Genomic DNA, 12,432 nt, shown 5'->3' with positions numbered 1-12,432 from the left:
TTTATTAAAATGTATTTAACCAGGAGTACCTCATTGAGATTAAGAATCTCATTTGCAAGAGTGTCCTGACCAAGAGGAGCAGCAGCACAACAAAAAGTTACAGACATAAAACACAGAGTAATTACAAACACAGTTTAACATGTCCTGAGTCACAGAGCACAAAGTCATCAGTCAAAGCATCTACAAACTGAAGCATCTTCCTCCAACACCTTCAATCTACTTTTAAAATGATTTAAAGAGACCAGCTCCCCCAGACACAGATCATCCTGCAGGAGATTCCAGGCTGCAGGAGCAGCGTACCTGAGGCTCCTTTTCCCCATTTCAAGACGCACTTTGGGAACAGATAACAACAACAAGTTTTGTGACTGGGTTGCAGAGAGAAGACTGTGTCTTCCAGCACTTTTCACATTTTCTCAAAGCTGATCGTTTGCTCTTACTGACATTGTTCCCTTTTTTCTAGATCCTTGCTCGTGTTGTTCTTACTCTCTGATGTACGTCTGCTAAGTGAAGTGTAGAATTGTAGAATTAAAGCAATAACCGATAGAACAGGGACCAGGAATGATACTAGAGTGGTTGCTGGATAATCAGGCCTTGGACTAAGATGTCAGGATGGAGAACAGGTAGTACACGCCCACACATACACAGGTACAGACAAACGTCAGCCTTGTTGAAGCGAGCGTTTAAGTGGAGCCAAAATAACCGATTGTTTCATTTATGTTCCCTACTTCCTCTCCTAAGCACCCTCGTCTTTCTCCTCTGCATGCATGAGAGAGCACTTTACAGTCGGCTCAGCTTCCACTCACAAAAGACCCCCCTGATGAGACGCAGCAGTGTTCAGTCGATCCTCTATCTACGACTTATAGCCTTTGCAGGTGTTACCGTGAAGAATGAGCTTAACTTTCTTTGTTCCCCTCGCACTACATTCAAATCACCTCCACAGAATGAGAGATCGTCTAAAAAGCGCCAAATCATCTGGGTCGTCGTGGCTGAGCGCCGTTCATTATGTATGCCTCTGCTGCAGCATGCAGCTCGGCTCTGGTTGGCTCAGTATGCCACTCGGAGGCACTGGCCTTTTGTTTTGATTTTTTCATTCAGACCCACGGTCTTTAAACGGGACATCAGTAGAATGCTGATGGTCCTGAGTTAACCTTTCCCTGCAGATAGAGGAAAACATTTGCATAAATCTGCTTGTTCTGAACACCAATCATGATTATTAGCTTTTTGGAAGTTTCTCTTTTTTGTTCATGCAGACTAACAGAAAAGGTCGGCTGGAATTCAGTCGGCTTCCCATGGTGAACACTTTGTAACATGTGCTGCTGAGTCGGATAGTTTGGATGTATGTTGGGTTATTAAAGTCAATAAAACAGATTGTCCAACAAACTCCCCAAGAACAATCCCCATGACTTAAAGTCTTTATATGTGATTTTTCACACTTAAATGTATAAATCAAGTATCTCCTCTGAAAATAACTCTGTGAGTCATGACTGTCTACAATGGGTGTAACACCCGAGTCCCACTGTCTGTGATGCTTTCAGAGTTTTCAGAGTCCTATCTTCAGTTTGTTTACATCGCCGGGACGGCCGGCTGACTCCTCCCCTCACGTATAAAAGTTGTTTAATTGAGGGACTAGAGAAAAGAAGAATAACATACTGTACTCACTGCTTAACTGTGTTTCTAGATCACGCTCATTTCAGGTAAATTTACATGCAGTGTGAAGATACGAGCATAATAAAGATCGCTAGCATTAGCATGCTAACACAACAATGCAGCGCAAGTTGTTTTGGTTTCATGCTGGAGCTCAAGGGCGACATCTGCTGGATCAAAAAATCACATATAAAGACTTTAAAGTAGATCAAGTTTACGGTTATTTTCATAAAACAGTCGAATGTAAGCATTTTTGGTTAATTAATTTAACAACCTGACGCTCTCTTTCTCTTTGATTTCAGAACCTGAAGCGTGTGGCCGAGGTGTGGATGGACGAGTACGCCGAGTTCGTCTACCAGCGCCGGCCCGAGTACCGCCACCTCTCTGCAGGAGACATGACGGCGCAGAAGGAGCTGAGGAACCGCCTCAACTGCAAGAACTTTAAGTGGTTCATGAGCGAGGTGGCCTGGGATCTGCCCAAACACTACCCCCCTGTGGAGCCTCCTGCTGCAGCCTGGGGATGGGTAAGGACCCGGTTATGATGCTGTTTTGCCTTTTTGAGGAAGTCAGAGGGGTATACCATGAAGCTAGTTCAACATACCCAGTTTTGTCTTTGAATAAGCTAGCTAAACAAAGCTGGAAGTCGCAGTTAGAGATATCAAGTATCACCAAGGTGGTTACTAACTTTCTGTGTTAACTCTTTCTGCTCCAGGCTGTGTGAGCGCTAACATAAAAGACAGATTAAAGTTCACCACACTGTGCAGCACTCACACTCAGATACGTCAGCAGACTCACTTTTCCAGACTGCTCATTGATCTCATTTGAGGTACAAAAGCAGCGGCCATAGTTGCAGCCGCATCTGTGAAAGAATGCATAACCTGCAGAGTGTGTGCAACCCAAATCAGCCTGTGGTAAAGCACGGTTAATATTTATAAGCTAATGGTACCAGTGCTTGATTTTTTTTAGGATTATTTGGACATTTTATCGATATCTAATCCGGTAACAGGTCCCTCATTGTCACGCACAAACATACTCCTTGTCTCACATTTGGTCTGTTGGTCACCCTTATAATTGAAGTCACTGAACAAAATGGGCACCAACCATGCCGTGGGTTAACAGTCAGTTACCATGGTGATGTAGCCAGGTTAAAAAAAAGAGAGCCACTGAAAACTCTGACTTCAGGCTCAACAGATCGGGCTCATTTTCTAATTTTGTGGTACTTTGTGGTACACCCACCACGTCAAAGATGGTAGCTGTAAAGGCGTCCATCAAGAACACACACACTTACTTACTTACAGGAAGTACGACTGATTTCAGATGAAATTCTGGTCCGAGTGTGCATCATCTGATGGAAACATTTTCCAGTGAAAACAATGATGAAACAGGTTTGCAATAAGACAGGTCGTTGCCCTCCTGCACGCTGCAATCCGTGGACGGATCGATCTGGGTTCACAACAAACAAACAAACTGACAGCACCGAGTCCTCTGGAACGCAGGTCCATGTTCAGTTGTGTTTAATAAATAAAAACAGGTTTTTGTTTATAGTGTCACATGTAGGAGGTCCAAGTACAGAAATATGATTCTTTAACAGATATCCATCACCGCCAGTATTCTGCTGGATTGATCATGATGGACTCTGGTGTGAATTCTCCAAAGATGTCTAAAAGTGCTGTTTGACATATAGCCGCATTTATGTGTGTGTACGTGTGTGTGTGTGTGTGTGTGTGTGTGTGTGTGTATGTGTGTGTGTGTGTGTGTGTGTGTGTGTGTGTGTGTGTGTGTGTTTCAGATACGGAACGTGGGCAGCGGGATGTGTATGGAGATCAAACACTTTGTGTCAGGGAGTCCGATCCGCCTGGAAAGCTGTGTGAAATCGCGGGGCGAGGTGGGCTGGAGTCACGGCCAGGTGAGGGTCAATAATTTCTCTTTCTCTGGAGGTTTTTACATTCACATGTTTATGGAGTATGGATCATGAAGAGCTGCATGTGTCTGAAAGGACCATGACATCTGAACTCACATTGATATATGGTTCATTCTTGAAGCATTTCAGGGGCGGCACAGATTGCATTGAGGGGGGGGTGCACAAACTCCATCCTTCATACTGGCTGTGCGCTAAAAGGCTAAGTGGACACGGGGCCTTACTGTATACTTTAAACAAACATGCAGTGAGATTTCTTGCGCTTATCAGGGCCGGGTCGCTGTGTGCAGCAGCAGCGGTGTTGGCAGATGGAAAATTGAGCGATAAACCGTTCTGCAGCTTTAAAATGATCATGTTTTTCTCAAAACTATGTGAAAGTGTGCTAGCTGCTCTGTCTGCTGGTGTGTAGCTAAGCTGTTAGCATCTTTGTTTGTTTGGAGGAAACTCATTTCGGGCGTTTGTATCCATGATGTCATTCTTTCGGTCACTTCCCTAAGCTCATGACCACAGGCGAGGGCAAAGGTCGACCAGTAAATAGAGAGCCCCACCTGGAAGCAACCCACCTTTACTTCACAGTGATATGACTTACATAAGTTAAGTCTAAACTTCTCATTCAGATGGTTTTGCCATTCATTTCTTCTGTTCCTGCAGGTGTTAACATTTGGTTGGAGAGAGGACATCCGGGTGGGCGACCCCATGCACACAAGAAAGGTGTGCTTTGACGCCGTCTCCCACAGCAGCCCCGTCACCCTGTACGACTGTCACGGCATGAAGGGGAACCAGCTGTGGCGCTACAGAAAGGTACGGGGGGGAGGGGCGCTGGTTTTGCTCAGTTGTTACAGGCAATGGAACTCTGGACCAGTTAGACTCATTTCAGAAAATATCTTTAACTTTTGCATCATACCTTTCTTAAATAATACTAAGCCTACCGTCTCCTCCTCCCCCCTCCAGGATAAAAGTCTGTATCACCCCGTCAGTAACAGCTGCATCGACTGCAGCCCGAGCGAGCGACGAGTCTTCATGAACACGTGCGACCCGTCCTCCCTGAGCCAGCAGTGGCTGTTTGAGAGAACCAACGCAACCGTGCTGGACCACTTCAACCGGGGCGCCAACTGAGGCTGCTGAAGTGGTAAGATGACCAGGATGTAAAATAAAATAAAAATAAAACATTTCACACACAACAACAACAATTTAAAAAAAACAAAAACAACAAAACCATTTTTTTAATAAATAAACCGTCCGCTGTGAGACGTCTGATATGTCTGCTTGTGTTTTTGCTCTCGTCCAGATCAGAATCCAAACTAGAGGTGAACACTGTGCTGCTTCAGCGACGTTCCTCGTGGATCTGCGGGGGATCTGGTGTACGGGCTGAGAGCTGAAGAGACCGCACGTTATCAACATCCAGATTACAGTCGTACAGCACGAGTCTGTGATGAGGAAGGAGGTAAAAGAGAAAACATGCTTAAATCAAATTCACGTTCAAGAATACGTCTGTCATTGACTTCCTGTTTTCTGTCCTACAACAGGAGGGGAGAGCCGTGGTGAAACCTGATCGTCCTGCACAAACGGAGCACTGACACCCCGATCTTTGGACATCACGTGTTTCTCAGTGTTGGGACTTTGTGAGGACGCTCCCGTCTTTCTCGTGTGACTCCCTAAAACACAGACTCTGTAGGACTCAACAGATTGTCTTTTACAACGCCTCTTTCATCACATCTTTTTCAACTGTTGCCTTAGCATTTCCAACAATAGGAAATACCAGCCCCCCCCCCACCCCCCTTGTGCAGAGGTACCTTGGTAGCATTTTGTGTGGACTGATTCTGCAGCTTTAAGTCTGTGAGAGCTGGAGGAAACGTTTTAAAAACTGTAAAGAAGTATTCCTGCACAGCGCAACAAAGTCTCTGTCTCTGTCAGATCAACAACTTGTACAAACTTGTATCCAAAGTTGCAAATGTTTATTTTTCTACTGAGCAATAAAGTTATACATCAAATCTAAAAAACGTTTTGCACATTTTCATTTTTACATATTATGAAGCGTTTGTGCTCTGGGAAGAAAAGCGTTGCACCTCCCTCCTGTCTCCATGACAACAGTCTGTTGACCACGGTTACCGCTGTATGAGCGACCCGGCTCTGTTTTTTATTTGAGATCGTTTATTTCTCCGATCGGACACGGAGCGAGGAGGATGTGGATACAAGACACGATCTGTAGGCGGCAAAACAAGGGGGAATATCAAACATTTGGAAAAGAGCGCTGGTGACTTCAACAGCATCTTTCTGAAAAGTTTAACGATTTTGTACTGGAGCGCTTGGAAAAATGACCCTGGGCACTGAGGTTTTTCTCCAGGTATCCATCCTTTGCTGCAAAAACTCGCTACTAAAAAAAGACGCTCAGAATAAAAACGCTAGGTGGAGATGAGGCCTCATTTGTCACATAAAAGAGTGGATAACAGTTATAATGGGGATAACATTTTCATTGTTATAAACGTTGGTTTGAAAGAGTTGGATTGTTGATTAAGAAAACGTCAGAATTCTCCATCTTTACTTTCTGGCCGAGCTGTTTAAAGGATTTCTACGCTTCATAAAAGCCGGTTAAATTGGGAACCAGCACCACTTAGTTCGACTGCAGAGGAACGGCGAGATTTACCAGCTCTAGACCGGGCTCGCAAAGGAAGAGCGCTCCAAAGCTGTTACATAGGGGAGAGGAGGTGGACCCACATTTAGTAACTGAATCTAAATGAGATCAACCGCTTCTTCACTCACATGATCGTGCAACAAAGATTGTAAAGACTTTCTGAAACATCTTTCGTTCTACAGTGACAATAAGGCAAAGCAAGTTTATTTATGTCGCACATTTCAACAACAAGGCAATTCAAAGAGTAAAAGTTTAAAATCTTATTAAAGCTGTTTAATGAAAGGCAGCTGTAAACAGGTGAGTCTTCAACCTGGATTTAAAAGAGTTGAGAGTTTCAGCAGACCTACAGTTTTCTGGGAGTTTGTTCCAGATATAAGGAGCATAGAAACTGAACGCTGCTTCTCCCTGTTTGGTTCTGATTCTGGGGACAGAGAGCAGACCTGTCCCAGACACTGAACCCCCTCCGCAGTGTAACAGAGCCCTCAGGTGTGTGACTCAGCACCTGTACGGGAGCAGACATTTTATTGGAGATGTGATAAAGCAGGGGGTCAAACTAACTCACCGCTCAGTGGGGGGGGAGACCTGCACAGCCAGCCAACATTTCCCCACAAAGGACAGCAGCTGCTGAGGTCCACAGATCATTTGCCACTTCCACTTTTCTCTTATTGATGGAGTGAGTCATCAACCTGAGTGGAGAATCTAATACTCAGAGAATGAGTCTGCAGATATTGGCTGTCTGATGCCATCAAGGTCACACAAACAAACGCTGGGTGCCAATGCAGGACCTGCTCCAACTTTTGTCTTTCTTTCAGGCTTCAGGTTTTTATTCCACTGAATGTTTTTGTCCTAAAGTGGAAAGAGAGAACTTTTGGGATGCTGAGACGATAGAGTCAGAAATCAGAGAGAGAGAGAGAGGGGAATGAAATGCGGGAAAGGAGCCACAGGTGGGATTTGAACCTGGGCCGCCCGCCCACCTGGAGGACTACAGCCTCCATACATGGGGCGTGCACACTAACCACTGCCCCTCCAGCGCCCCAATCCTGACATTTTGATCATCGAATGTCACTAAAAATATTAAATTGAAATGTTACTTTGAATGAATGAATGTGTCTGTTTTGCGTCCGTCAGCGCTCTGCTTCTTAAAACACTTTTCTTTTTACTCAGCAGGTCTGATTCAAACAACCAATCAGGCTAAGAATGTTTGGGTTGCAAAGGTGGTTGCTATGACAACGTGGTTCGCTGCAATCCATTCCAGCACACCGGCCCTTTAAGGATTTTTGTATGCTACATGTTTATTTTCAAAAGATAGAAAAACAAACTTGAACATTGAGAGGAGAAAAGTTCACAGTTTTCATTTGTTGTGTTAAAAATCTCTCGGTGAAACAGCAGCGCCATGACCATGAGCTCCATCTCGAACGTGGAGAAGGAGCTGCAGCGTTTGCCTGAAGGGACGTGCATTGTGGTTCCGGGCGGCGTCTGCTTTGACCAGTTCACCGCCCTCCTCGACCTACATAAGAAACAACAAGAGAATGAAGCCCTCAAGGCAGAGGTGGAGGAGAGTAAAGCTAAGCTGGAAAACTTAAAAAAGCGCGAAGATGAGTTGAAGGAGGAGATCAGGGGATATACGTCGCTGGACGCGTACACTGAACAGCTGTGTAAGGACAACGAGGCTTACAGAGCCACGGAGAGGATGCAGAGGGAGAGAGAGGAGGAGCTTCAGAAGAGGGAGGAGGTTAAGAGGCTGAGAGAGGAGTACGTCAGGCTGCAGGATAAGAAAGCAGAGCTGCATCGTCAGGTGGAGAGAGACGCCATCTACCAGAAATACATGGAGCGAGCCGTGAAGATGACCAAGTTCGAGGATGTCCCGCAGCTCGTCAGCCACTTCGAGAGGCTCCTCCGCTTCGAAGAGGTGCATCAGAGGGACGCTGAGTCGGCTCAGAAGGTGGAGGAGAATAAACGGGCCCTGGCGGCGCTGAAGGACCAGCACCACCTGGTCTGGCTGCAGAGGAACAACGAGATGTACCTGCTCCCGGCCGAGCTGGCAAAGGAGCGCTCCGAGTCCGTCACATGGGAGAGGAGGTGGGCCCACATCAAGCAGACCGCGGCCAAGAAGACACTGCTCATGGGACAAATCAAGATGGCCGCCTTCAACCTGTATGAGATGACGAGCGGGGCCGAAGACGGAGAGGAAGCGGTGGACATGTGCGACATAGAGACACAGCTGGAAGAGGTCCAGAAGTTCTTCCAGGAACACGAAGACTTCCTGAGACAACATCAACCTGCCGACCAGAGACGCAAAGAGGAGAAGAAAGAGAAGAAGAAGAAGAAGAAGAAGCAAAAAGCTAATTGACCCGAAAGAGACCTGCCTCTCATCTGAGATGAATAATAAAGATCGCTAGCATTAGCATGCTAACACAACAATGCAGCGCGAGTTCTTTTTTGTTTCATGCTGGAGCTCAAGGGCGACATCTGCTGGATCAAAACATCACATATAAAGAGTTTAATGATAAGAATATTTATATTTTATCTGTAAGATTAAGATTTACTTTATTGATCCCCACAAGGCGAAATTCAGTTTTTACACTCTGTAAGTCATGAACACACACAGGCTGAAGTATACACACACATGCAGAAACAGGATCCTATGAACATGCACTAATGGAGAGAAGCCAGAGTGACGGAGCGACCCACAGTGGGCGCTCCTGAGCTGGTGAGGGAGGGGGTTTGGTGCCTTGCTCTAAGGCACCTCACCAGTGCTCAGGAAGTGATCTGGCACCTCTCCAGCTACCAGAACAACTTCCAGATTTGGTCCGCACCGGGACTTGAACCGGCGACCCTCCGGTTCCCTACAGACTGAACACTTTTCAAGACGGGTGCACAAAAGCGTTTCCAAAAAGACAATCTCAGATACATTTACAGAAATTCAGACACACAGGTAAAGGTCGATGTGTGTTAATGTGTGTGAAACAGAAATGAGTCGGGTCTATGAACCAAGTTTCAGAAACTGTTTTCAACCAAAACTAGCCAGCAAATTCCAAGCAGCCCCTTGATGGAGACAAGGCCGCCATCTTTACTGTTTGTTCACATTCTTGCTGCATCTTCAACCAATGATGGCCAATCATAGCTCAGGATTTTGGGGGTGTCACCTGGGTGGGCGGTGATTTTAGATTTTAAGGGGGGGGGGGGCCCTGGCCACCTCTGGTCACCGTCTGACCCGCTCATGCTTTGATGTTAGTGTCGCTATCTTCCTCTGAGAATGAGTGAAAGCTTCAGTCCAGTGACGCGCTTTGTCCCGCCCCCTTTTCCTGAAACAGTCCTTCCTTCTTTTTCACATTATTTCTAATTTAATTCTCAGCATTTTAATCTGAATTATTTGATTCTGACGACTGGTGAGCGGATGAGAGACGTCGCTTCAATTTGCTCTCAGAGACAATAACAATTAATTTCTCCTGAATATTGAAATCTTCCCAAACACCGGTCCTGCTGCGCGTTGAACGTTAATGAACATTGCTGCCCTGCAGTCCGTGATAAACATTTATTACCCGGAGACCTTTCATCACCGGGGTGAACAGTCAGAACTCAATTAGGTGTGTAATGAGGGATTTTAATCAGGGAGACTTAATTAAAAAAAAGAGGCTTAAAAAGTCGTTCATTTATTTGAGACAGTGCACAATAGGAACGTTGTGGGAATAAGAGCTTTGACTTCATTGTGACCATCCTTATGATGATGTCATCGCTTTAAAGGGGCACCCAGTGGCGGTTCTGGACTCCATTGGGACCCCAGGTAAAAATCCATTGGGGGCCCCTGTAACCAGCGTTCACCACCGTTATAGTTTCCCGATGCTTACTCCTTCTCTTTCTTTTTTGTCACTCCCAGACTCACCGGCAAACGGGCTGAGATTTCCTGTCATTGCAAAATTTACACATTTGAGCCACAGCTTTGGTTTAAAGTTTGCCAGTCCTCTTGGGGCCCCCCTCTACTGGTCCGGGGGCCCCAAGCAGTTGCCCGCCTTGCCTGTTGACTAGCAGATGACTGATGTGCAAAAATATCCAAAATATTTAAATTCATGACGATCTAATGACCTCTCTCTCTCATCTGTCGTTGGATTTATGATCATGGAAACGTGATCACATTTGCTATTAAAAATTTCAAAATAAAAGCTTGCAATATATGCATTTGGACATGCAAAAGTATTTTATTGTGGTACGCCCCACCATTAGGCGGACATACGGGGCTGACAACAACTCAACTTTGAACAACAAGCTAACAAGCTCTGTTGAGTGAGAAAAGCGAGGGTCAGCGCCGTGTAGAGCGCCATCCTTCCTCGTTCCCCCGTCCGACGATGTGAGCAACAGAGAGGAAAAGTTGCGCTGCTTCACGCTGCACCGCTCGGGGGCAGTTAGGACACTCCAGTAGGAATCAAGCTGATATTGTCGCTGCCGTCGCATGCTGTTAGGACAATGTGTTAAAGTCAGTAGAAACCATACTGGACCATTTCCTGTTGCCCAGTCTGACAGTGAAACATTACAGCCGTCTCTGATTCCACTGAATGAAGATATTGAAGCCAAATAGAAATCAGAGATTGTTATCCAGACAAAAACTTAACGAGGGTAGAAATCGATTTTCCTTTTCTGTCTTTATGAATTTGATTATCGACGTGTGCTTGTGAGGATCGATGAAAACCACAACAAAGAGGCCGTTCCTCACAATGGACACAGTTGAGTGTTTGTCATTCTGTGCTTGAGGAGAGATTCGTTTGAAGGCTGCCACATGTTGTAATCAAAGAGAATATTTTCATTCTCTTCCTGCTCTTTATTGTGAGTGCTGTTTTGAAAAGATGTGTGATTGAAACTTAGACATTCCCAGCTCTAAATAACAATGCAGAGACAATCAGAAGTGAGCTGCGGGGTAATCTTCACCGTTACTGAGAGACTCTGAGGCTGCATGTGTGTGACACTCAGTGTGTCGGGTTGATCGCACAAAGAACGAGCGATCCGCCGTCATTTAAATTCCATTTCAGCTCCGCAATCACTTCCATCATGTGATGACCCCACAAATTGCACCCACTCCTCTCTGACAACGTGTAATATGAACATCTGAAAGCCTGAGATGGAAAGACAAGATGCAAGGCGGAGACAAAAGCTTAGAGGAAATAATAGTAATTGAATCCAACCCTATCTCAAAAATAAGACCGCGTTCAATCTTTAGTCTGCACGTTTATCTTTCATATCTTTAAAGTACAACAGATTCAGTTTGGAAGTGGATTTTCATATTTGCATTTTTCAAGGTCTGCAAAGCTTATTCCTCCTCTTTTCTGATGGAGGCTGCGTTGGACACATTACTGTTTGAAGCCTGAGTGGCGTCACCTGTCTGTTCCTGCAGGGGGCGCTGGAGTCCCATCGATGGCGGTCTCCATGCTGGAAATGCTGTCTCAGTCTAACTTTCAGTCAACCTAACGACAGGCTGAGAGCTGGAGCTGAGGCGGGTTTTAAACCTCCTGACAAACCGTTACACCGCGCCCACCTGTCAATCAGGTCAGCTACACGCCTTATTGTGAATAACTCTTATCCTTCATCAAATCAAAACTGATGAGTCATCAAAACATTCACCCCCCGTACAGTGTGTGTCCATCGAGACATGAGCTAATCACACCTATTTGGTTTTTTGAACCAGGCTGTAAACATGTTAATCTCTGCTGTAAAAACAGGCTTTTTAGAATGGGTGTGTATGTGACTTCCTGTGCTTCTGCAGCCAGCCTCTAGTGGACACTCCAGGAACTGCAGGATGTTACACTTTAGCATCGGCTGCTTGGAAACCATCTGTCCTCTTTCCCACGCTATTTCAAACAATATTAGTATCCACATCATAAAATGACGATAAGTGCGGTACGTTTGTTGTTCACACTGATCACAAGAACCGGACTTTGGGGTCAAGCGTACTCGGATCCGGGCCCTGGTCCCACCAAATCTTAATTTGAACAGAAATGAACATTGCTGCCCTGCAGTCCGTGATGAACATTTATTACAAAGAGACCTTCATCACCAGGAGGTGAACAGTCAGAACTTAATTAGGTGTGTGATAACGAGGCTTTCAATCAGGGGTGACGCAAATTAAAAATCAGTCTAATGAGTCATTAAATTAATTTATTTGAAATAGAGAACAAAAGGAAGGTTGAAGAACAGACGACATACATGAAAAGACTTCCAGTAAGAGTGCAGTTTCTCTCTCTGGACGTTA

At 45.4% G+C, this 12,432-nt stretch overlaps 3 protein-coding genes across 3 annotated transcripts in view; 2 read left to right on the top strand and 1 right to left on the bottom strand.

Moving 5' to 3' along the window:
* LOC132988613 (polypeptide N-acetylgalactosaminyltransferase 10-like) overlaps positions 1–5,556 on the top strand; it is a 64,632-nt gene extending 59,076 nt beyond the window's left edge. Inside the window, exons 9-14 of the mRNA XM_061056140.1 lie at positions 1,947–2,168; positions 3,434–3,550; positions 4,214–4,363; positions 4,514–4,691; positions 4,851–5,006; positions 5,089–5,556. Of these exons, the coding sequence (XP_060912123.1) occupies positions 1,947–2,168; positions 3,434–3,550; positions 4,214–4,363; positions 4,514–4,678 (654 nt within the window). The 3' untranslated portion in view covers positions 4,679–4,691; positions 4,851–5,006; positions 5,089–5,556. The remainder of the gene's footprint in view (positions 1–1,946; positions 2,169–3,433; positions 3,551–4,213; positions 4,364–4,513; positions 4,692–4,850; positions 5,007–5,088) is intronic.
* Positions 1–12,432, bottom strand: part of LOC132988636 (heart- and neural crest derivatives-expressed protein 1-like) — a 449,400-nt gene that overhangs the window by 47,502 nt on the left and 389,466 nt on the right. The window lies entirely within an intron of this gene.
* cfap73 (cilia and flagella associated protein 73) lies at positions 7,588–8,544 on the top strand. Its single transcript, XM_061056281.1, has one exon. The coding sequence runs from the start codon at positions 7,588–7,590 to the stop codon at positions 8,542–8,544; it is 957 nt and encodes a 318-aa protein (XP_060912264.1).

Source organism: Labrus mixtus, chromosome 14, assembly GCF_963584025.1.
Source record: "Labrus mixtus chromosome 14, fLabMix1.1, whole genome shotgun sequence".
In the NCBI taxonomy this organism is placed as follows: Eukaryota; Metazoa; Chordata; class Actinopteri; order Labriformes; family Labridae; genus Labrus; species Labrus mixtus.
Note: the sequence above shows the minus strand (reverse complement) of the source record. Positions and strands in the feature narration are given on the sequence as shown.